Consider the following 18511-nt stretch of genomic DNA (forward strand, 5'->3'; position numbering starts at 1 on the left):
TGTATCTATATATAGCTAGAATACTAGTCATTTTCCAGGACATTATCTGTTGTAACCCGAAAACACAAAATATAATGTGTAATTAAAAATGCAGGTAAAAAAAAAAAAAAAAAAATTAAATATAGAAAATTCCTTCATATTAATATAGTAGATTGTGCCCTATTATACTAACTACTAATACACAGATTAAAACTGTAATGTTCAGAATGTGTAGTTTCACTTGTTTACTAGCTAATAAAAAAAGCTTAAATTGTAATCGTTTAAAATTGTTGGTAATCGTTCAAATTCAATGTATTTAAATATAGCTATTTATTTTTTAATATTATGTTATGTATTTATATTATTTTACGAACAAATGTAAATTAACATACATAAAAATATATTGATATAGCAACAAATCAACCTTCCTTTAGCAACTTCCCCTGAAAATGAGTTGCCAACACTGACTGGATAGTCTTGAGAAGAAACAAACAAACTGTTGTTTAACCCTCTACAGAAAGTGTTTCTTATTCCCCATGCACAGTACATGTTGTTTTAAATGATTGCAACCAATTAAAATGTTTGAAAGGTATCAAAGAAGGTGTGGGGGTCACTGTTAAGCACCATGTGAAGAGAAGGACATGGTCACAGGAGCACATGGTGTGAGAAGAAGCCAAGATTTTTTACTTTAGTAATCTTATTTAAAATGACATGAACTTTACATTAAAAAACGTGTGTGTTTATGAAGGTGTAGAGAAGACTTGTGTCAGGTTTTATGATTTTTTTTTTTTTTTGCATTTTCAGAAATTTAGTTTTTCTTTTTTCATGTTGAACATCATTTTCAATGGTGATAAGGGGTAAGGAAGCAGGGGCCCACGACTCTCATCCCTAATCAGGATTTCCCATTGACAATACATACGGGCAAATAATGTGTGACAAACAGTGAAGATGCAGGGCTCCTGGGTGCGCAGGGACACCCAAAGTGATGTGCAAAAAGTGTAACGTGCACCTCTGTTTCACAGCAGAGAAGAAGTGCTTCTTGAAGTTTAACACGGAGTAAAATCTCATTCCATGAAGTACATGATGACACAACACACTACATCAGGGCTGGGAAACAAGCAGAAGATTAACAAAATGCGATTGGTTTGCCTGTTTCTGCTGGTGGCCGGCAGTGTGTTTGCCGAAGAGGACGACAAGAAGGAAAGTGTTGGGACCGTGATTGGAATAGACCTTGGGACGACCTACTCATGGTGAGAACGAGTTTGGATTTATATACCGGGGTCACAGGGTCATTAAAGTGTGTGTGTGTGTGTGTGTGTGTGACCCCGGGCCACAAAACCAGTCATAAGGGTCAATTTTTCAAAATTCAGATTTATCTGGAAGCTGAATAAATAATCTGATGTATGGTTTGTTAGGATAGGACAATATTTGCCTGAGATATAACTATTTGAAAATCTGGAATCTGAGGGTGCAAAAAAAAAAAAATATTGAGAAAATCATCTTTAAAGTTGTCCAAATAAAGTTCTTAGCAATGCATATTACTAATCAAAAATGAAGTTTTGATATATTTACGATAGGAAATTTAGAAAATATCTTCATGGAACATGAAGATTAATGTCCTAATGATTTTTGGCATAAAAGAAAAATGTATAATTGTGACCCATACAATATATTGTTGGCTATTGCTACAAATATACCCCAGAGACTTAAGACTGGTTTTGTGGTCCAGGGTCACATATGTGTATATGTACTGTGTATACACTCACTCACTCACACACACACACACACACACACAGTCATGTGAAAAAGAAAGGAGACCAAATTGAATTCCATTGTTTTGTTTTTTTTTTCTTTTTTTTTTTTTTTTTCTTTTTTTTGTAGCAGGACATCATAATAAAAAAAAAAGAAATCTGGCCCTTGATCCTTCTCTCTGTCTCTCTGTCTCTCTCTCTATCTCTCTCTATCTCTATATTTGTGTATATATCTTTTATTCATTTACAATTTTTTTTTTTTTTGTTATGTGTATTTTTCCTATTAATGCTGAGGTTTAAAACATTTCTCTGTTATTTTTAATTAACATATGAGTTTGTCCTTATCCTATTCTATTTTTGTTCCAGTGTTGGAGTGTTCAAGAACGGTCGTGTGGAGATCATTGCTAATGACCAGGGAAACCGCATCACTCCGTCATACGTGGCCTTCACCACCGAAGGTGAGCGTCTCATCGGAGATGCTGCGAAGAACCAGCTGACCTCCAACCCAGAGAACACCGTCTTTGACGCCAAGAGGTTGATCGGCCGCACATGGGGCGACTCTGCTGTGCAGCAGGACATTAAATACTTTCCCTTTAAGGTACACACATCTGCCAGCTTCTGTTTGAACTATATGTCCTTTTGACTTCAGTGCGAACACTAAACGCTTGCTGCATCTCTTCCAGGTTATTGAGAAGAAGAACAAGCCTCACATCCAGCTGGACATCGGATCAGGTCAGATGAAGACTTTTGCCCCTGAGGAAATCTCTGCTATGGTTCTGACTAAAATGAAGGAGACTGCAGAGGCTTACTTGGGAAAGAAGGTAAAGATTTGACACCAACACCAAGAAAACATGTAATCTCAGTTGCACTGCAGTAAAACTCAACACCTGATCTGTTTCTGCTCTTCTAAAGGTCACGCATGCAGTGGTCACTGTGCCCGCTTATTTCAATGATGCCCAGCGCCAGGCCACCAAAGATGCAGGAACCATCGCCGGTCTCAACGTCATGAGGATCATAAGTGAGCCGTAAGTATCCAATTGCTTCTAGGTTATTTGCTTCTATGTCTTTGTTGAAATTGACATTAGAGTTTGTTTTTTTTTTTTTTGATTGATATTCTATAATGGCTTCTATTAATAATTTGATATAGATTTAATTTTGTATATTGTCATCTATTAAATTTTTATTTTTATTTTTTATGTGTTTATAGTATATTCATTAATTTTTAGTTATAAATGTTGCAACAAGCTTAATTTTTGTATATATAATTTTATATTGGTAATTTTTTCATGTAATGGTTTTTTGCAGTTTTAGTTAATGATAATATCCATGATGGACTTTTTTTACTTAATGTTTTCCTTTTTTGTTGTTATTTTTAAATATTTCTTTTATAGTTTTTATTAATTAAGTTATTTTAGGTATTATCAAGTTTTGAGATCGCAGTGGACATGAAGGACTACAATGCGATAAAAGCTCGCTCAAATACTGAGGAACTAAACCACGCAGAACTTTATAAGTAATTAGCAAGCTTTTAAAATATATACAATGTTTGATAGGGAGTCAGTGCAGAGTTGACAGAACCGGGCTAATATGGTCATATTTCCTGGTTCTAGTAAGGACTCTAGCTGCTGCATTTTGGACCAACTGGAGTTTAAAGGCACAGAGCAACCACCAAATGGTGGTGGACGAGGAGACACCACCCCTCACAATGTAGAGCGCTTTGAGTGCTTAGAAAAGCGCTATATAAATGTAATGAATTATTATTATTATTATTACAATAATCTAACCTTGAGGTCATGAATGCATTAATTAACGTTTCTGCATTTGACATTGAGAGCATAGGTTGTAACTAAAGTGTAATTTAGTGTTGTAAAAATGTTTTTGAGATGGAAAAAATGTGGTTCACAATTGCAGAAAGATGGCTATATCACACCTAGGTTCCTAAATGATGATGAAGCGTTGACAGAGCAGCCATCTAGTGTTAGACAGTGTTCTAGGTTATTATATGCAGAGGTTTTTGGTCTGTTAATTAAAGTCTCTGTTTTTTCAGAATTTAGCAGTAGGAAATTACAGGTCATCCAGGATTTTTTTATTTTTTTTTATCAACTACTACGAATTCCATTAGTTTTGCAAATTGGTATGCTTCGTCAGGCCGCGAAGAAATAAAGAGCTGAGTATCATCAGCATAACAGTGAAAGCTAACACCATGTTTCCTGATGATACCTCCCCACATGTAAAGCATGAAAAGCAACGGTCCTAGTACTGAGCCTTGAGGTACTCCATACTGCACTTGTGATTGATATGAAATCTCTTCATTCAGTGCTACGAATTGATGACAGTGAGATAAGATTTGAAACATGCCAATGCATTAATGCCAACATAATTTTTTTAACTATTCAAGTCCAATAGTACTAATAGAGAAATGCAACCACGATCGGATGTTAAGAGTAGGTCATTTGTAACTCTTATAAAGAGCAGTCTCAGTACTATGATACGATCTAAATCTTGACTGGAAATCCTCACAGAGCCAATTTCTAAGAAGGAACATAGTTGTGAGGATTCTCCCTTTTCAAAATCCCTGGTAGCCCTTCGGGCAGGTACTCTTCAGGTTTTGGTAGCCCGAAAATTTATTCAACTAGCCCAACTAAAAAAAGACCATAAATGTCAATCAAAAACATTTTCAATACACAAATATCAACGAATACATTTTATATTACAAAATTCTGCAGATACCCTGTATATTTTTTAAATCAATTTAAGGCAATTTATGACTGCGCTGCACAAGTAAAATGAACACCGTATGAGTGGAGCACCGCGCTCATAAACGCTGCTTCATCAGGCATTTTATAGGCAAGATTAAATTAAAATGTCAACGATACGTTTCTGGGGACAGTCGGTTCCCTTCAGAGATATATTCACAAAGACATCCGTGCCTTGTTTTGACTTTAAAACGTGCAGCGCTCATATTTATTCAATTGCATAATTGCCTTTTGAAGTTTCCAGCCATATCACGATTCTTGCCTTTCTACCCCCAACTGTAAGATCTCTTGAAATTACAATTAAGACTTTTCTTATACAATTTAACGTATTTAAAACTTTTTAAGGCCTTAAACTCCCTGCCCTGTATTTAAGGCCCGTCGGGCAGGGCAGTGATTCATTTTGGTAGCCCGACTGGAAAACACAATAGCCCGGGACGTCGGGCCATTTGTGAGCCCTGCTTTGACAGAAAAGAGATCTGAAATCGGTCTGCATGCAATAACATCTCAAATTAAGAAATGTTGCTTTGACAACTAAATTAAATAAAATGTTAACTTTTTTTCTTTTTTTTATTATTATTTCAGTATTGTTACTTAAAAAAAAAAAAAATAATAATAAAAAAAAAATATATATATATATATATATATATATATATATATATATATATATATATATATATATATATATATATATATATATATATATATATATATATATATATATATATATATATATATATATATATAATTTTTTTTTTTTTTTTTTTAATGGTTGTAGTTAACGATAATAACTCGTGAATGTCTTGGTGCTCTCCACAGAACCGCCGCTGCCATCGCTTACGGTCTGGACAAGAAGGACGGTGAGAAGAACATCCTGGTGTTTGATCTCGGCGGCGGCACCTTCGACGTTTCCCTGCTGACCATCGATAACGGCGTCTTCGAGGTGGTGGCCACTAATGGAGACACTCACCTCGGCGGGGAAGACTTCGATCAGCGCGTCATGGAGCACTTCATCAAGCTCTACAAGAAGAAGACTGGAAAGGACGTGCGCAAGGACAACCGTGCCGTGCAGAAGCTGCGTCGTGAGGTGGAGAAGGCCAAGAGAGCGCTGTCTGCCCAGCATCAGGCCCGCATCGAGATCGAGTCCTTCTTCGAGGGTGAAGACTTCTCCGAGACGCTGACCCGCGCCAAGTTTGAGGAGCTCAACATGGTAAGAGAAGCTCCTCATTACCAACTAAACTTTAACTAAACTACAACTATAATTTATGAATAATATTAATAAAACTGCTAATTATTAATAGTATTAATAAAATATTTTTATTTATTTGAATAAAACTGAAATTAAAAAATATAAATATTAGGGGGAAAAGCTTAAACTTATAATAATTGTCTTTTATTTTTTTTTCATAATCTTAGTTTTTTTTTTTTTTTTTTTTGTCCATTCATTTCTTTTTTGTTAATCTAATAAAACAAAGAAATTAATTAAATAAAAAAATTAAAAGGCAAAAACTAATTCAAAATATTAATAAATATTGTAATCTAATACTGTATCTATCTAGGGAGAGCGTTTGGTTTGTTCATTTTTATTTTAGCATTACTAAAACTGAAAAAAAAATTAAAATGAAAACTGAAAATCTAAAAATAATCCTAAATGTTGATAAATACTGTTGTAGTTTATTAAAAATACAAAAATAACTGTGATTTGTGCCTGTATCTGAAATGCATGGAAACAACCAATGTTTTGTTTCTCCTCACAGGACTTGTTCCGCTCCACCATGAAACCAGTGCAGAAGGTTCTGGAAGACTCTGACCTGAAAAAGTCTGACATCGACGAGATCGTCCTGGTCGGCGGCTCCACTCGTATTCCCAAGATCCAGCAGCTGGTGAAGGAGTTGTTCAACGGCAAGGAGCCGTCCAGAGGAATCAACCCTGATGAGGCCGTGGCTTACGGAGCCGCCGTCCAGGCCGGAGTCCTTTCAGGAGTAGAAGGCACTGGTGAGCCTTTAATGATGGACACAGCTAGGGCTGGGCAATATATTTTTGATCATGATTTTTCCGATAATCGAACAACTGGCTAGGTCTCTTGCCAGATGCTTAATGACTGAAATGTGCTGAACAGATAACCTGGCGATTCTGGACGTGTGCCCTTTGACCCTGGGCATTGAGACGGTCGGAGGAGTGATGACCAAACTTATTTCCAGGAACACAGTCGTGCCCACCAAGAAGTCCCAGATCTTCTCCACCGCTTCTGACAACCAGCCAACCGTGACCATCAAAGTTTATGAAGGTAAGCAACACTTTCTGAGTGAATACTTTGTCGAATAACTGAGTGTGCTACACACAGGTGAGTGGGCTATACAAACCACCTGTAGTAACGCACTCATCCCACTATATGCACACTAGACACTTTCTATAAACACTCCCTGCTACAAAGATTCAATAAGAAAATGTTTACGTGAGCATTGCACTACAAATCTTTTTGCACTATGCGCTGCTTCCCACAAAATCTCTCTTTAATCTGCACAACAATTTAATGACAAAATATATTTATAATTTTTTTTTTTTTTTTTTTTTTTGCACAATTTCATGTACAGTATATATGTAAAGTTCTTGTACAGTCTCAGGTTGTGTATGTCTAGGCAACTATGTATAGTAGTTATAGTATATGTATAGTCAGATGGTCTATTTTTGTCTATAGTCAGATGCTCTATTGTTTTTTTCTCTTATACTTGCATTGTTGTATGTTTATCTAATGTTTAACTAGTATATAGCACCGTGGTCCTGCGAGAAACGACATTTCGTTCCACTATATGTCCACACATGTAGCAGAATGACAATAAAGCTCAACTTGAACTTGACATTTATGACCCATTTTTATTTATTTTGTATGAAAAGAGTTTTAATGGTTTTGTTTCCGATTTTGAAGATAAAACTTATTAAAAAAACAACAGCTTATGAATTGTTTGAGGGCTTTTTTTTTAACAGCTCAAATAGCCATGGTAGCTGGCAAGTTACAAACATGCATACATTTAAACTTATAAACCCAATTGATTTACATCATACAAAATTTATTTTAAATTAAAAAAAATTTTTCAAGAAACTTGAATTCCCCCCCCCCATATTTTCCTAAATTAAGCTATTTCTTGCTTAAAATTGGCAATGTAGCTGGCGTGTTAAATTACAAACATGCAGACATATATTTATAAATACTGTATATTTATTTGTCTGGCTTTTTTTTAATTTATTTTATTTTTTTATTTTGATGTTTTGGCTTCATTTTAGGCTGTTTCTAATTTTTCATTCGCCTTTAAGGCACTGATATACTTCAAACGAAATAGAAGAACGAACTGATATGACGTCATTTCGAACAAAATCAGGCCGAAACAAAGTTCCTTTTGGCAGTTCGATTCAGCCCACCAAAGCAAACTTTCTGGGGGAGTTTGTTTTGGCTTCTAAACGCCTTTGAGCTACCTTTGGTCCGTGGCGATGATGCAATTGGTGGGTGGGTTCGTGAACTCCGCCTTCTTTGACACGTATTTATTTTATTATTATTTTTTTTTTAACAACAACTCGAAGTCACTAGCAACATAAATACTTTGTTGAATAACTGAACTGCCACAAATATATCCGCACCTGTACAATCGCTCACGGAGAAACTTTAAAGATTCAGAGAAAGCATTTAATTCCTAGAAAGAAATTGCAACGAAGCTTGGTGTGGACGAACCGTTATGCAAAAAGCGACGTAGAGAAACATCACATGCAAGTTTTCCAAAGCCATGAAAAGAATTAAATGAAAGAGTAAAGATATAAGGTAGCAAGTATCAAATACATGTTTCAAATAAATGTTACACCATACTGCTGCTGCTGCTGTTCTTTCAGTGAGCGAATTTTAAAAGGTATACAATAAATGGAATTCCAAAAGAACATACAATAATAAACCTTTGTTTTTATCAAATCATGACAGCACATAAAATATAAAAACGTAATTTATCCAGTTTAATAAGAGACCTAGATACAGCATCGTTGTTGTGTTTAGGGCGTTCGTGCGAGCATCGCGACACGTTTACATTAATCTACACCCCGCCTCCATCAGCGCGGGGGTGTCAGAATGTTCGGAAACAGTATACCGTCGCTCAGCCTTTTCGAAATTCTTTTTGCCCCCAAACGAAGAACGAAAACTAACTTCGTTCGATGTATATCGAGGCCTTCATATCAATCTTCAGAAAAGAATCTGTTCTCACTCTCTTCCTGCATCTTTCCAGGTGAGCGTTCAATGGTCAAGGATAATCACCTCCTGGGCACCTTTGACCTGACCGGCATCCCTCCTGCTCCCCGCGGCATTCCTCAGATTGAGGTCACCTTCGAGGTTGATGTCAACAGCATCCTGCGTGTCACCGCCGAGGACAAGGGCACGGGCAACAAGAACAAGATCACCATCACCAATGACCAGAACCGGCTGACACCCGAGGACATCGATCGCATGGTGAACGAGGCCGAACGCTTCGCCGATGAGGACAAGAAGCTGAAGGAGTGCATCGACGCCCGCAATGAGCTGGAGAGCTACACCTACGCCCTGAAGAACCAGATCGGGGACAAAGAAAAGCTGGGCGGAAAGCTGTCATCCGACGACAAGGAGGCCATCGAGAAGGCTGTCGAGGAGAAGATCGAGTGGCTGGAGTCTCACCAGGACGCAGATCTCGAGGACTTCCAGGCCAAGAAGAAGGAGCTGGAGGAAATTGTGCAGCCCATCGTAAGCAAGCTGTACGGCAGCGCGGGCGGCCCACCGCCAGAGGAGCGTGATGAAAAGGTTGAGTTGTAGACCGTTTGGAACATGTAGCTACTGGGGTACCTCAGGGCTCTGTTCTTGGACCCCTTTCTCTTGTCTACATAGCGCTGACTCACATTTGTATATTTATTATGAATCAATTCATACACAGTTCATTAAAGATTATACTTTATTTTTATATTTGATTATTCAATTTCTGTGGTATTTCTTAAGACATGTTAAACTTTGGGTAATGTACCTGAAAAACATTTAATTTTGTCTTGTATTTGTCATATTGTTTATTTATTTACCAGTTTTATGTTTGTTTGTTTTTTTTTTTTTGTTCTTTTTTTTTAAATCAAGGAATATTGTATTATGTACTAAGTAATTTTTCTATTTGTCTTAGGGCTGCCTATAGCTTTATTATAGATGACTGCTGGTCAACTTAAATGGCATTTGTTTTATAATACTGAGTTGACTAAAATGTGGGGCGACAGTACATTTCTAGATTCTATTAACCTGAAGTCCCCTGAGTTTCTCTGATGTTGTTCTCTGAACAGTGCAACACTGAATAAAGATTAAATATTTTACTTGTTTTACTTGAATGCCATGTGAGCAACAAATACAATATATTGTTTTAATATTTTAAATATATATTTAATATTTTATTATTTGAATGGTTTTTAAGGTTAATATTTTACACTTTTATTGTTACATTCATTTGAAGCTTTTCATCAGTTCTGAATCCCTGTATTAAACATACTTTAAAAAATGCATTTCAATTGTAGTAGTTGTTCAAATGTGTACAAAGTCTAAATGAATGTAAAGATTACATTTATACAAATTCATCAAGCAAACAACATTAAAACATCAAATTATCAGATTCCTGTTTTTCATCGACCGATCTATGGTGAATATCTAGTTTTATAGTTCAAAAGAATTTCAGGAAATCAAATCTTTGACAATTATGCAAGCAAAAGATGAAGCGCATTTATTGAATATTAAAGGACAGCAGTCAAGTCAGCACTGCCCTGAGTGTCCATTTCTCCAAAGATGAAGCACAGATGCACCACGTCTCTGTCATGTGAGAGAATTGCAATCTAAAGCTCTGATGCCTACAGTTTGTGCTGCCCCAACTGATGTGGCCTCTTACTGTTGTTGATATTCCTCTCACAAATGATGAGAAGGTGGAAAGGATGATCAGCTCCTTTGTGAGGAAATGGATAGGGGCCCCACGAAGCCTGAATATTATCAGCCTGTATGGACATGTCATGCTTGAGCTGCCTACCTCGAGGAAGAGTTCAAATGCACTAAAGCAAGACAAGAAATGACCCTCAGAATCTCAAGATCCATCGATACAGGCAGCTAGACCACTGCTGCCAACAGGACAAAAATGAACACTAGGTGATGCTGTACAACAAGCAAAGTCAACATTTTATCATGGGCCCTGTTCATCGTGGGAGAAGGGGCTTGGGTCGGTCTCACAGCAGACATTAATGGAACAATGCAATAGTGAAAGCTTGTGGTCCAGCAATATGTTCACAAATTAAAATGTTGAATGTACTGCTTAAAAACAGTATGGAATATGCAAAGTGGCCCCAAAAGTACTTAGAGACATTTGAACTCTGATCATTATAAAATATCATTAGACTTTTTACAGGATCTTTTCTCAGAGCTTCGTCATTTAGCGCAGTGAATTAATTATATTACCTATAAACATGTTTCACCAACGTTTCACAACCACAATGCTGGCCAAAAGAATTGCACTCATGCTCTATATATATTTTTTAAATATATTTTATATAAAATGTTTAAATAAATGACACTTGCTTTGATTTGATTTTATTTCATAAACATTCATAAACTGCTAAAAGAGTTCTGGTTGAAGCCCCAGTAGATTTAGCCTAAATAATTTCATTTGGCACTTTTTTTGTTACCATCAGTCAAAAAATTTGAATAATTAAAAATCTTTCAGGATGAATAGAAAGTTCAAAAGAACAGCATTTATTTGAATTTGATGTCTTATTGATTTCTGAATGATCACTTGACACTGAAAACTGGGGCATGTTCAGGCTCAGGCATGACGTTTTGCTCCGGTTTCCGGGTTGAACGACATGTTTCCTGGAAACGGTGTGCAACGGGGTTTGAGATCCGTTTTCTCTTGTTTGGTGGATGTGTCAGAAATGTCAGCCCAATCAGCAGCAACATGTAGATAAACCACCCGGTGTTAAAGAGACAGACCACACAATGGGTCCAAGTGAAGTCATTCACAAATGTGTCCACTGCAGCTGTCTATAGCCAACAATTGAAGATATTAGAAGACGTTTGTTGAGCGTATTTTGCAGTATTAAACATATAGAATGGCCTTCTCAGCTGCCATAGTTGCAACTCAAATTGACCCAACACACAAGTGAGACAGTCATACATAACACACACATTCTCAGTATCTCATGACCTCAAGCACTGGCTAAATTGCTTCTTTTATTTATTTTTTAATGGTTAGTACATGATAAAAATCAGAAAAAAGACTCAAATGTTGAAGAAATTTATGTATTTGCCAGAAGATCAGGTTCCTGTAAACGATGGTCAATATTTAGGCTCAGTTCTGTGCAATAAACAGACCTCTTCATAACATACAATAAATCACAAGTTCAGTGTGAAAATGTCATCATTTACGTGAAGTCTGATCATTTTTGAGGCAGATTTACACTTTCCAGTCACCGTTGGTGTCTAAATGACATTAGTAAGAGTGTGACACAACATAAGGCCCAACAAATCTTCTTTTTTTTTTTTTTTAATATTGAACTTCCTCTTCCTTCTGTTGATTTCTCAGGGCAGTTAGTTGTGAAAAGCAATGTCAGAGATCTCTAGCATGTCTTTTCCATGGTCTCACCATTGTACCGTGATTGAAGCTGAGGTTATGTAGGCTTATATTCACTAGATGTGTCAAGTTTGTCTGCAGATATTTTTTATTAATAGATCATTTTATCTATTCTGAAGGATGGTGCCTGATCAGGTAAGTGTACTAATATAACGTTAGCACCCCAACTTTATTTAGTAACGAAGTCCTTATAAATGTTACTCTTTTCCAAACTTATCGCTTTTGTGACTTTGAATGAGACACTTCAAATACTAGTCTTACCTGTAATTCATTAGCACTGTTGGTAAATGAAAATATATCACTCAAGCATGCATAAAAATGCTAAATCAATTGAGAAATTGACAATAATATGTCAGAATAACTATTTTGTATTACGTCAAATGCAGTCATACTAGATTCAGAGTTGTTCCTTATCGTGGCATCAACGTGAAAGCCAATCATTTGTTGTTTGTGCAGATAGTTTTGCTCAGGCTCTGCTAATGAGTCACCAAACCACAACAATATAGTTCTGAATGTGTCATATATTCATGCATTCATTAGGCGCACATACACCCATCTAACTCTCTTTTAACCCTCAATGGTTACTTACTCGTTTGCTTTGTATCAGTTATTTCCTAAATATGATACAGAATTGTATAATTAATTAATAAGACATGTAAATAGCAGGATAATGTACAAACAATCTCTTATATAACATACACAATAGACAATTTTCCTCAGTTGAGACTTAACTCCCCATATATTCAAATCCATAACATCTGCTTCTATTTGAGAAGAGTCAAATATTTAATGTGAAAGTATATATAAGTAAAAACGCATGAAATATCTAAACCTGTGAAGAATGAGCGTTTTATCATAAATTTCAGTAAAATATTCTGATTTCTTGGCCTGGTTCAAAAGCAGCAGCGTTCAGCGCCCCGCCCCCTTCCAGACTGACACTGACGCGAACCAATCAAATCCTTACAGTTCGCCTCATCTGATGACGTTCCGCCACCAGTACATGTGCAAATCAGCATCAGCCAGCGTGCAACGCTCAGCCAATCAGCGCCTTCCAACGAGCTGCTCTCCGACCAATGGCGAGGCTCCACGACGGGGAAGCGCTGACGGCTTATATACAGGCGAGCGCAGCGCCATGAGTTACAGACGAGACTCAGAGCAGCACGAGATTAGAGCGCATTACTGCAGTTATCAGGTAACAATTATATCTCATTTAAACTCGTCATTTAATTGATTTGTATTACCAAAAGCGCTAAAGATCAAATTAACCCGTTATAGCTGTTTTGACTGGATGGATAGTCTCGAGAAACGGTTAAAACCTTCGTTTAGAAATATGTTTGTAAACTATTTATTTTTAAAAAGTGTTTGTAAATCATAAATGCGTCTGTAATGTTCATTACTTCGATAGTAACCGGTAAGACGAGACAAATCAATGTTTTTTTTTATCTTAAATAGCTTTTATCTTAAGTAAATGTTTTAAATGAATAAGGACGTATATTATATCACAATATTAATATCTAGAGAAAATATTAAAAGTGATGATTTGATGAAGAGTGAATCAGCAGCCACGAGGTTGAACTGGAGACTAGTTACTCTTAACTAGTACAGAATCTAGATTAGTTGACCATTTAATACTTTTGGGGACACATGGTGTCTGTTTGCATGGCCTTCAGTAAATATGCATTTAGTTTTGCTTAATATGCGTTTGCAGCTGAACTCAATGCAGCCATTCATGACTTGTTTTTGATGATTATCTAAAAGAAAATTACCAGATAATTAGTTTTTGCATGAAAATGCATTGCTTGATTTATAGTGATTATATAGTGACGTGCTTCATTATGTACCTGACCTGTGACCTCTATTTCTAAAGTACTCTTTACAGAAATTAGTGGAGATTTGACAGAAGATCAGCATCAAAATGCGATTGGTTTGCCTGTTTCTGCTGGTGGCCGGCAGTGTGTTTGCTGAAGAGGACGACAAGAAGGAAAGTGTTGGGACGGTGGTTGGAATAGACCTTGGGACGACCTACTCATGGTGAGAACGAGTTTGGATTTATATACCGGGGTCACAGGGTCATTAAAATGGACTTTCAAGTAGTTTCTTTATTTAATAGTACTTGTTTTTATTTATAGTTAATTATGTGTGGTTCATTTCTCTGATTTTATTTTCTATTAATGCTCAGCTGTAATGTTTCTCTATAATATTTTACAATTTAATTACATTTATATTTTAGTTTATATTATCTTGTAATGCTCATCTTAAAGAATATTTATATTTTGCTAAATATTTTTTTTTATATATATGGTATTATCCTATTCTATTTTTGTTCCAGTGTTGGAGTGTTCAAGAACGGTCGTGTGGAGATCATTGCTAATGACCAGGGAAACCGCATCACTCCATCATACGTGGCCTTCACCACCGAAGGTGAGCGTCTCATCGGAGATGCTGCGAAGAACCAGCTGACCTCCAACCCAGAGAACACCGTCTTTGACGCCAAGAGGTTGATCGGCCGCACATGGGGCGACTCTGCTGTGCAGCAGGACATTAAATACTTTCCCTTTAAGGTACACACATCTGCCAGCTTGTGTTTGAACTATATGTCCTTTTGACTTCAGTGCGAACACTAAACGCTTGCTGCATCTCTTCCAGGTTCTTGAGAAGAAGAACAAGCCTCACATCCAGCTGGACATCGGATCAGGTCAGATGAAGACTTTTGCCCCTGAGGAAATCTCTGCTATGGTTCTGACTAAAATGAAGGAGACTGCAGAGGCTTACTTGGGAAAGAAGGTAAAGATTTGACACTAACACCAAGAAAACATGTAATCTCAGTTGCACTGCAGTAAAACTCAACACCTGATCTGTTTCTGCTCTTCTAAAGGTCACACATGCAGTGGTCACTGTGCCCGCTTATTTCAATGATGCCCAGCGCCAGGCCACCAAAGATGCAGGAACCATCGCCGGTCTCAACGTCATGAGGATCATCAATGAGCCGTAAGTACTGTATTAATTCTGCTTTGTTGCATAACCGGTCGTTTTCTTGAAAGTATCTTGTATAAATCAACATCAGAGTTACTTTAATATCACTGATTTCCTAGTATAACTTTTATTAATAATTTCAGATAGATTTTATCTTTACCAGCTTTAAGTTTTTAAACTAGTCTTATTTTTTCTAATTTGGTTTTATTATTAAATATGACTCTAGTTTATTAATTTTTAAAGTTTCAGTTAAATAAGAATTGTTGTTTTAAGGTTTTTTTTTTTTTTTTTTTGTATTTCGGTTTACATTTTATTTTAATGTTTAAGTATTGTTACCTTAAAATGAACGTTAACTGAAATAAGTTTTTTTTTTTTTTTTTTTTTTTTTTTTTTTTAAATCCATTTAGTTAACCCTAATGATCTTGTTGCTCTCCACAGAACCGCCGCTGCCATCGCTTACGGTCTGGACAAGAAGGACGGTGAGAAGAACATCCTGGTGTTTGATCTCGGCGGCGGCACCTTCGACGTTTCCCTGCTGACCATCGATAACGGCGTCTTCGAGGTGGTGGCCACAAATGGAGACACTCACCTCGGCGGGGAAGACTTCGATCAGCGCGTCATGGAGCACTTCATCAAGCTCTACAAGAAGAAGACTGGAAAGGACGTGCGCAAGGACAACCGTGCCGTGCAGAAGCTGCGTCGTGAGGTGGAGAAGGCCAAGAGAGCGCTGTCTGCCCAGCATCAGGCCCGCATCGAGATCGAGTCCTTCTTCGAGGGTGAAGACTTCTCCGAGACGCTGACCCGCGCCAAGTTTGAGGAGCTCAACATGGTAAGAGAAGCTCCGCATTACCAACTAAACTGAAACTACAGTCTATTAATCATATCAATAAACCTTTTTCGTTACATTGCATAACTTGAAATGCATGGAAAATGACCAATGTTTTGTTTCTCCTCACAGGACTTGTTCCGCTCCACCATGAAACCAGTGCAGAAGGTTCTGGAAGACTCGGACCTGAAGAAGTCTGAGATCGACGAGATCGTCCTGGTCGGCGGCTCCACTCGTATTCCCAAGATCCAGCAGCTGGTGAAGGAGTTGTTCAACGGCAAGGAGCCGTCCAGAGGAATCAACCCTGATGAGGCTGTGGCTTACGGAGCCGCTGTCCAGGCCGGAGTCCTTTCAGGAGAAGAGGACACTGGTGAGTCTGTCTGCAGCCTTTAATGATGGACACATCTAGGGCTGGGCTGTATAATCACACCATCTCTTGTATGATGGTTACTGACTGAAATGTGTTGAACAGGTGACCTGGTACTTCTGGATGTTTGCCCTTTGACCCTGGGCATTGAGACGGTTGGAGGAGTGATGACCAAACTCATTCCCAGGAACACAGTTGTGCCGACCAAGAAGTCCCAGATCTTCTCTACCGCTTCAGACAACCAGCCAACCGTGACCATCAAAGTTTATGAAGGTGAGCAAACCTTTTCAGCACATCGACTAGCCATGGCAGTGTACATGTTATGACCTTATTTTATTCAGGTGGATGATATGAAAGATTTTGATGTAGGAGTTTTTTTTATTTATTTTTTTCTTTTTGTAGCCTTTTCTTTTTAGATGTAATCAAAAGAATTCTTTTTTTTTTCTTTCTCTGAACGTATCTTTTCATATTTTGATTATTTTAAGCCATTGTAAGCCAAATATTTAGATTTTCCATTTAATTCAAACTGTATCATTAAATTGAAATTGAGAATTTTTACATTTGAAAAGACTTGAAAGTGTGAATGTAGCAAAATATGTGTAGTAAATTTAAAAATTAAGCTTCACATAAAGGTTAAATGACATGCATTTATATTTCTTTTTTTTTTTTTTTCAAGATGAGGTTGTTTTTTTTTTTTTATTTTATTATTTTGGGGTCAAATTTAGCTATATTAAGCCATCTCTCTTGTCTGGGTTTTTCCTCCCATTTTGCTACATTTGAAACCCTTTTTTTTTCACTCTTTAATCTTCATCTTTCCAGGTGAGCGTCCGCTGACTAAAGATAACCACCTCCTGGGCACCTTTGACCTGACTGGCATCCCTCCGGCTCCCCGTGGCGTTCCTCAAATTGAGGTCACTTTTGAGATCGACGTCAACGGCATCCTGCGCGTCACCGCTGAGGACAAGGGTACAGGCAACAAGAACAAGATCACCATCACCAACGACCAGAACCGACTGACCCCTGAGGACATCGAGCGCATGGTGAACGAGGCCGAACGCTTCGCCGATGAGGACAAGAAGCTGAAGGAGCGCATCGACGCCCGCAACGAGCTGGAGAGCTACGCCTATTCCCTGAAGAACCAGATCGGGGACAAAGAGAAGCTGGGCGGCAAGCTGTCATCCGACGACAAGGAGGCCATCGAGAAGGCTGTCGAGGAGAAGATCGAGTGGCTGGAGTCTCACCAGGACTCAGAGCTCGAGGACTTCCAGGCCAAGAAGAAGGAGCTGGAGGAAATCGTGCAGCCTATCGTAAGCAAGCTGTACGGCAGCGCGGGCGGCCCACCGCCAGAGGAGGGCGAAGATCAGGTCAACAAGGATGAGTTGTAGACCGTCTGGACTTCAGTTGTGCTGACACTCTCGCCTCTCTACGTGTACATATTGAACACGATGGACATTTTTGTACAAGATGGGCGAACGTAAAGCGTCCAATCTCTTTGGGAAAGACTTATGAGAAGCAGTAGAGTTGCGTTTGTTGTCTTATTTTCTCTTCACTCCGGTGGAGATTTTGTCAGCCTGGTTTGAGGCTCGATGCTGCTGTTCTTAGGCAGTTCTGTGGTGCGATGAGCGAAAGAGGAGGGTGCTCCGGGTCAGGGGTTACTGGATAAACGTCATGTCACATGCTCAAAGTTATTTATTGAAATTCGGCAACTGTAGAAGACCTTTCTACCACAATTGCAAAATAAAGGTTTGATACAAAATGATCACGGTTGTTTTTGTCTGATTTTTAAATATCACTGTCTAAAATGAGTTGTTTTTTGTTCCTCTGAAATGTTAACAATATAAAACTTTCATTACAGTTTAGTTCAGGGGTGCCCAAACTCTGTCCTGGAGGGCCGGTGTCCTGCAGAGTTTAGATCAACCCCTAATTATACACGCCTAAACCAGCTAATCAAGCTCTTACTAGGCATTCTAGAAGCTTCCCAGCAGGTGCGTTGAGGCAAGTTGGTCCTAAACTCTGCAGGACACCGGCCCTCCAGGCCTGAGTTTGGGCACCCCTGGTTTAAAGTGATTTACTTAACAAACTGAAATAAAAAAAAAAATTGACTTTAGTAAATGACAAATGCGCAAAAATAAATTCACCTGAAGTCCCCTTGACATTAACACATTTGCATGTTTATCTGATGTTGCTTAATGGTCACATGACATGTAGCTAAAAAT

The 18511-nt window shown here is 37.9% G+C and overlaps 2 protein-coding genes across 2 annotated transcripts; both read left to right on the forward strand.

Annotated features, from left to right (window-relative positions):
• Positions 1 to 1113: 1113 nt before the first annotated feature.
• Positions 1114 to 9319, forward strand: LOC306870903 (endoplasmic reticulum chaperone BiP-like; the record flags this gene model as incomplete). Its single annotated transcript, XM_079418477.1, has 8 exons — positions 1114 to 1229; positions 2097 to 2328; positions 2414 to 2551; positions 2643 to 2755; positions 5303 to 5693; positions 6241 to 6478; positions 6603 to 6770; positions 8746 to 9319. The coding sequence occupies 8 exons, from the start codon at positions 1114 to 1116 to the stop codon at positions 9300 to 9302; spliced, it is 1953 nt and encodes a 650-aa protein (XP_079274603.1). The 3' UTR covers positions 9303 to 9319.
• Positions 9320 to 13239: 3920 nt separating this feature from the next.
• On the forward strand, positions 13240 to 18054 carry LOC306871691 (endoplasmic reticulum chaperone BiP). Its single transcript, XM_079419786.1, has 9 exons — positions 13240 to 13321; positions 13997 to 14160; positions 14459 to 14690; positions 14776 to 14913; positions 15005 to 15117; positions 15541 to 15931; positions 16061 to 16298; positions 16401 to 16568; positions 17115 to 18054. The coding sequence occupies exons 2-9, from the start codon at positions 14045 to 14047 to the stop codon at positions 17678 to 17680; spliced, it is 1962 nt and encodes a 653-aa protein (XP_079275912.1). The 5' UTR covers positions 13240 to 13321; positions 13997 to 14044; the 3' UTR covers positions 17681 to 18054.
• Positions 18055 to 18511: the final 457 nt, after the last annotated feature.

This window comes from Barbus barbus (genome assembly GCF_936440315.1).
Source record: "Barbus barbus genome assembly, chromosome: 6".
NCBI lineage: Eukaryota > Metazoa > Chordata > Actinopteri > Cypriniformes > Cyprinidae > Barbus > Barbus barbus.

Coding starts and splice junctions, on each gene's coding strand:
- LOC306871691 (XM_079419786.1), top strand. CDS start 14,045: ATGCGATTGGTTTGCCTGTTTCTGCTGGTGGCCGGCAGTGTGTTTGCT. Junction 14,161..14,458: donor CTTGGGACGACCTACTCATG/GTGAGAACGAGT, acceptor TTTTTGTTCCAG/TGTTGGAGTGTTCAAGAACG. Junction 14,914..15,004: donor AGGCTTACTTGGGAAAGAAG/GTAAAGATTTGA, acceptor GCTCTTCTAAAG/GTCACACATGCAGTGGTCAC.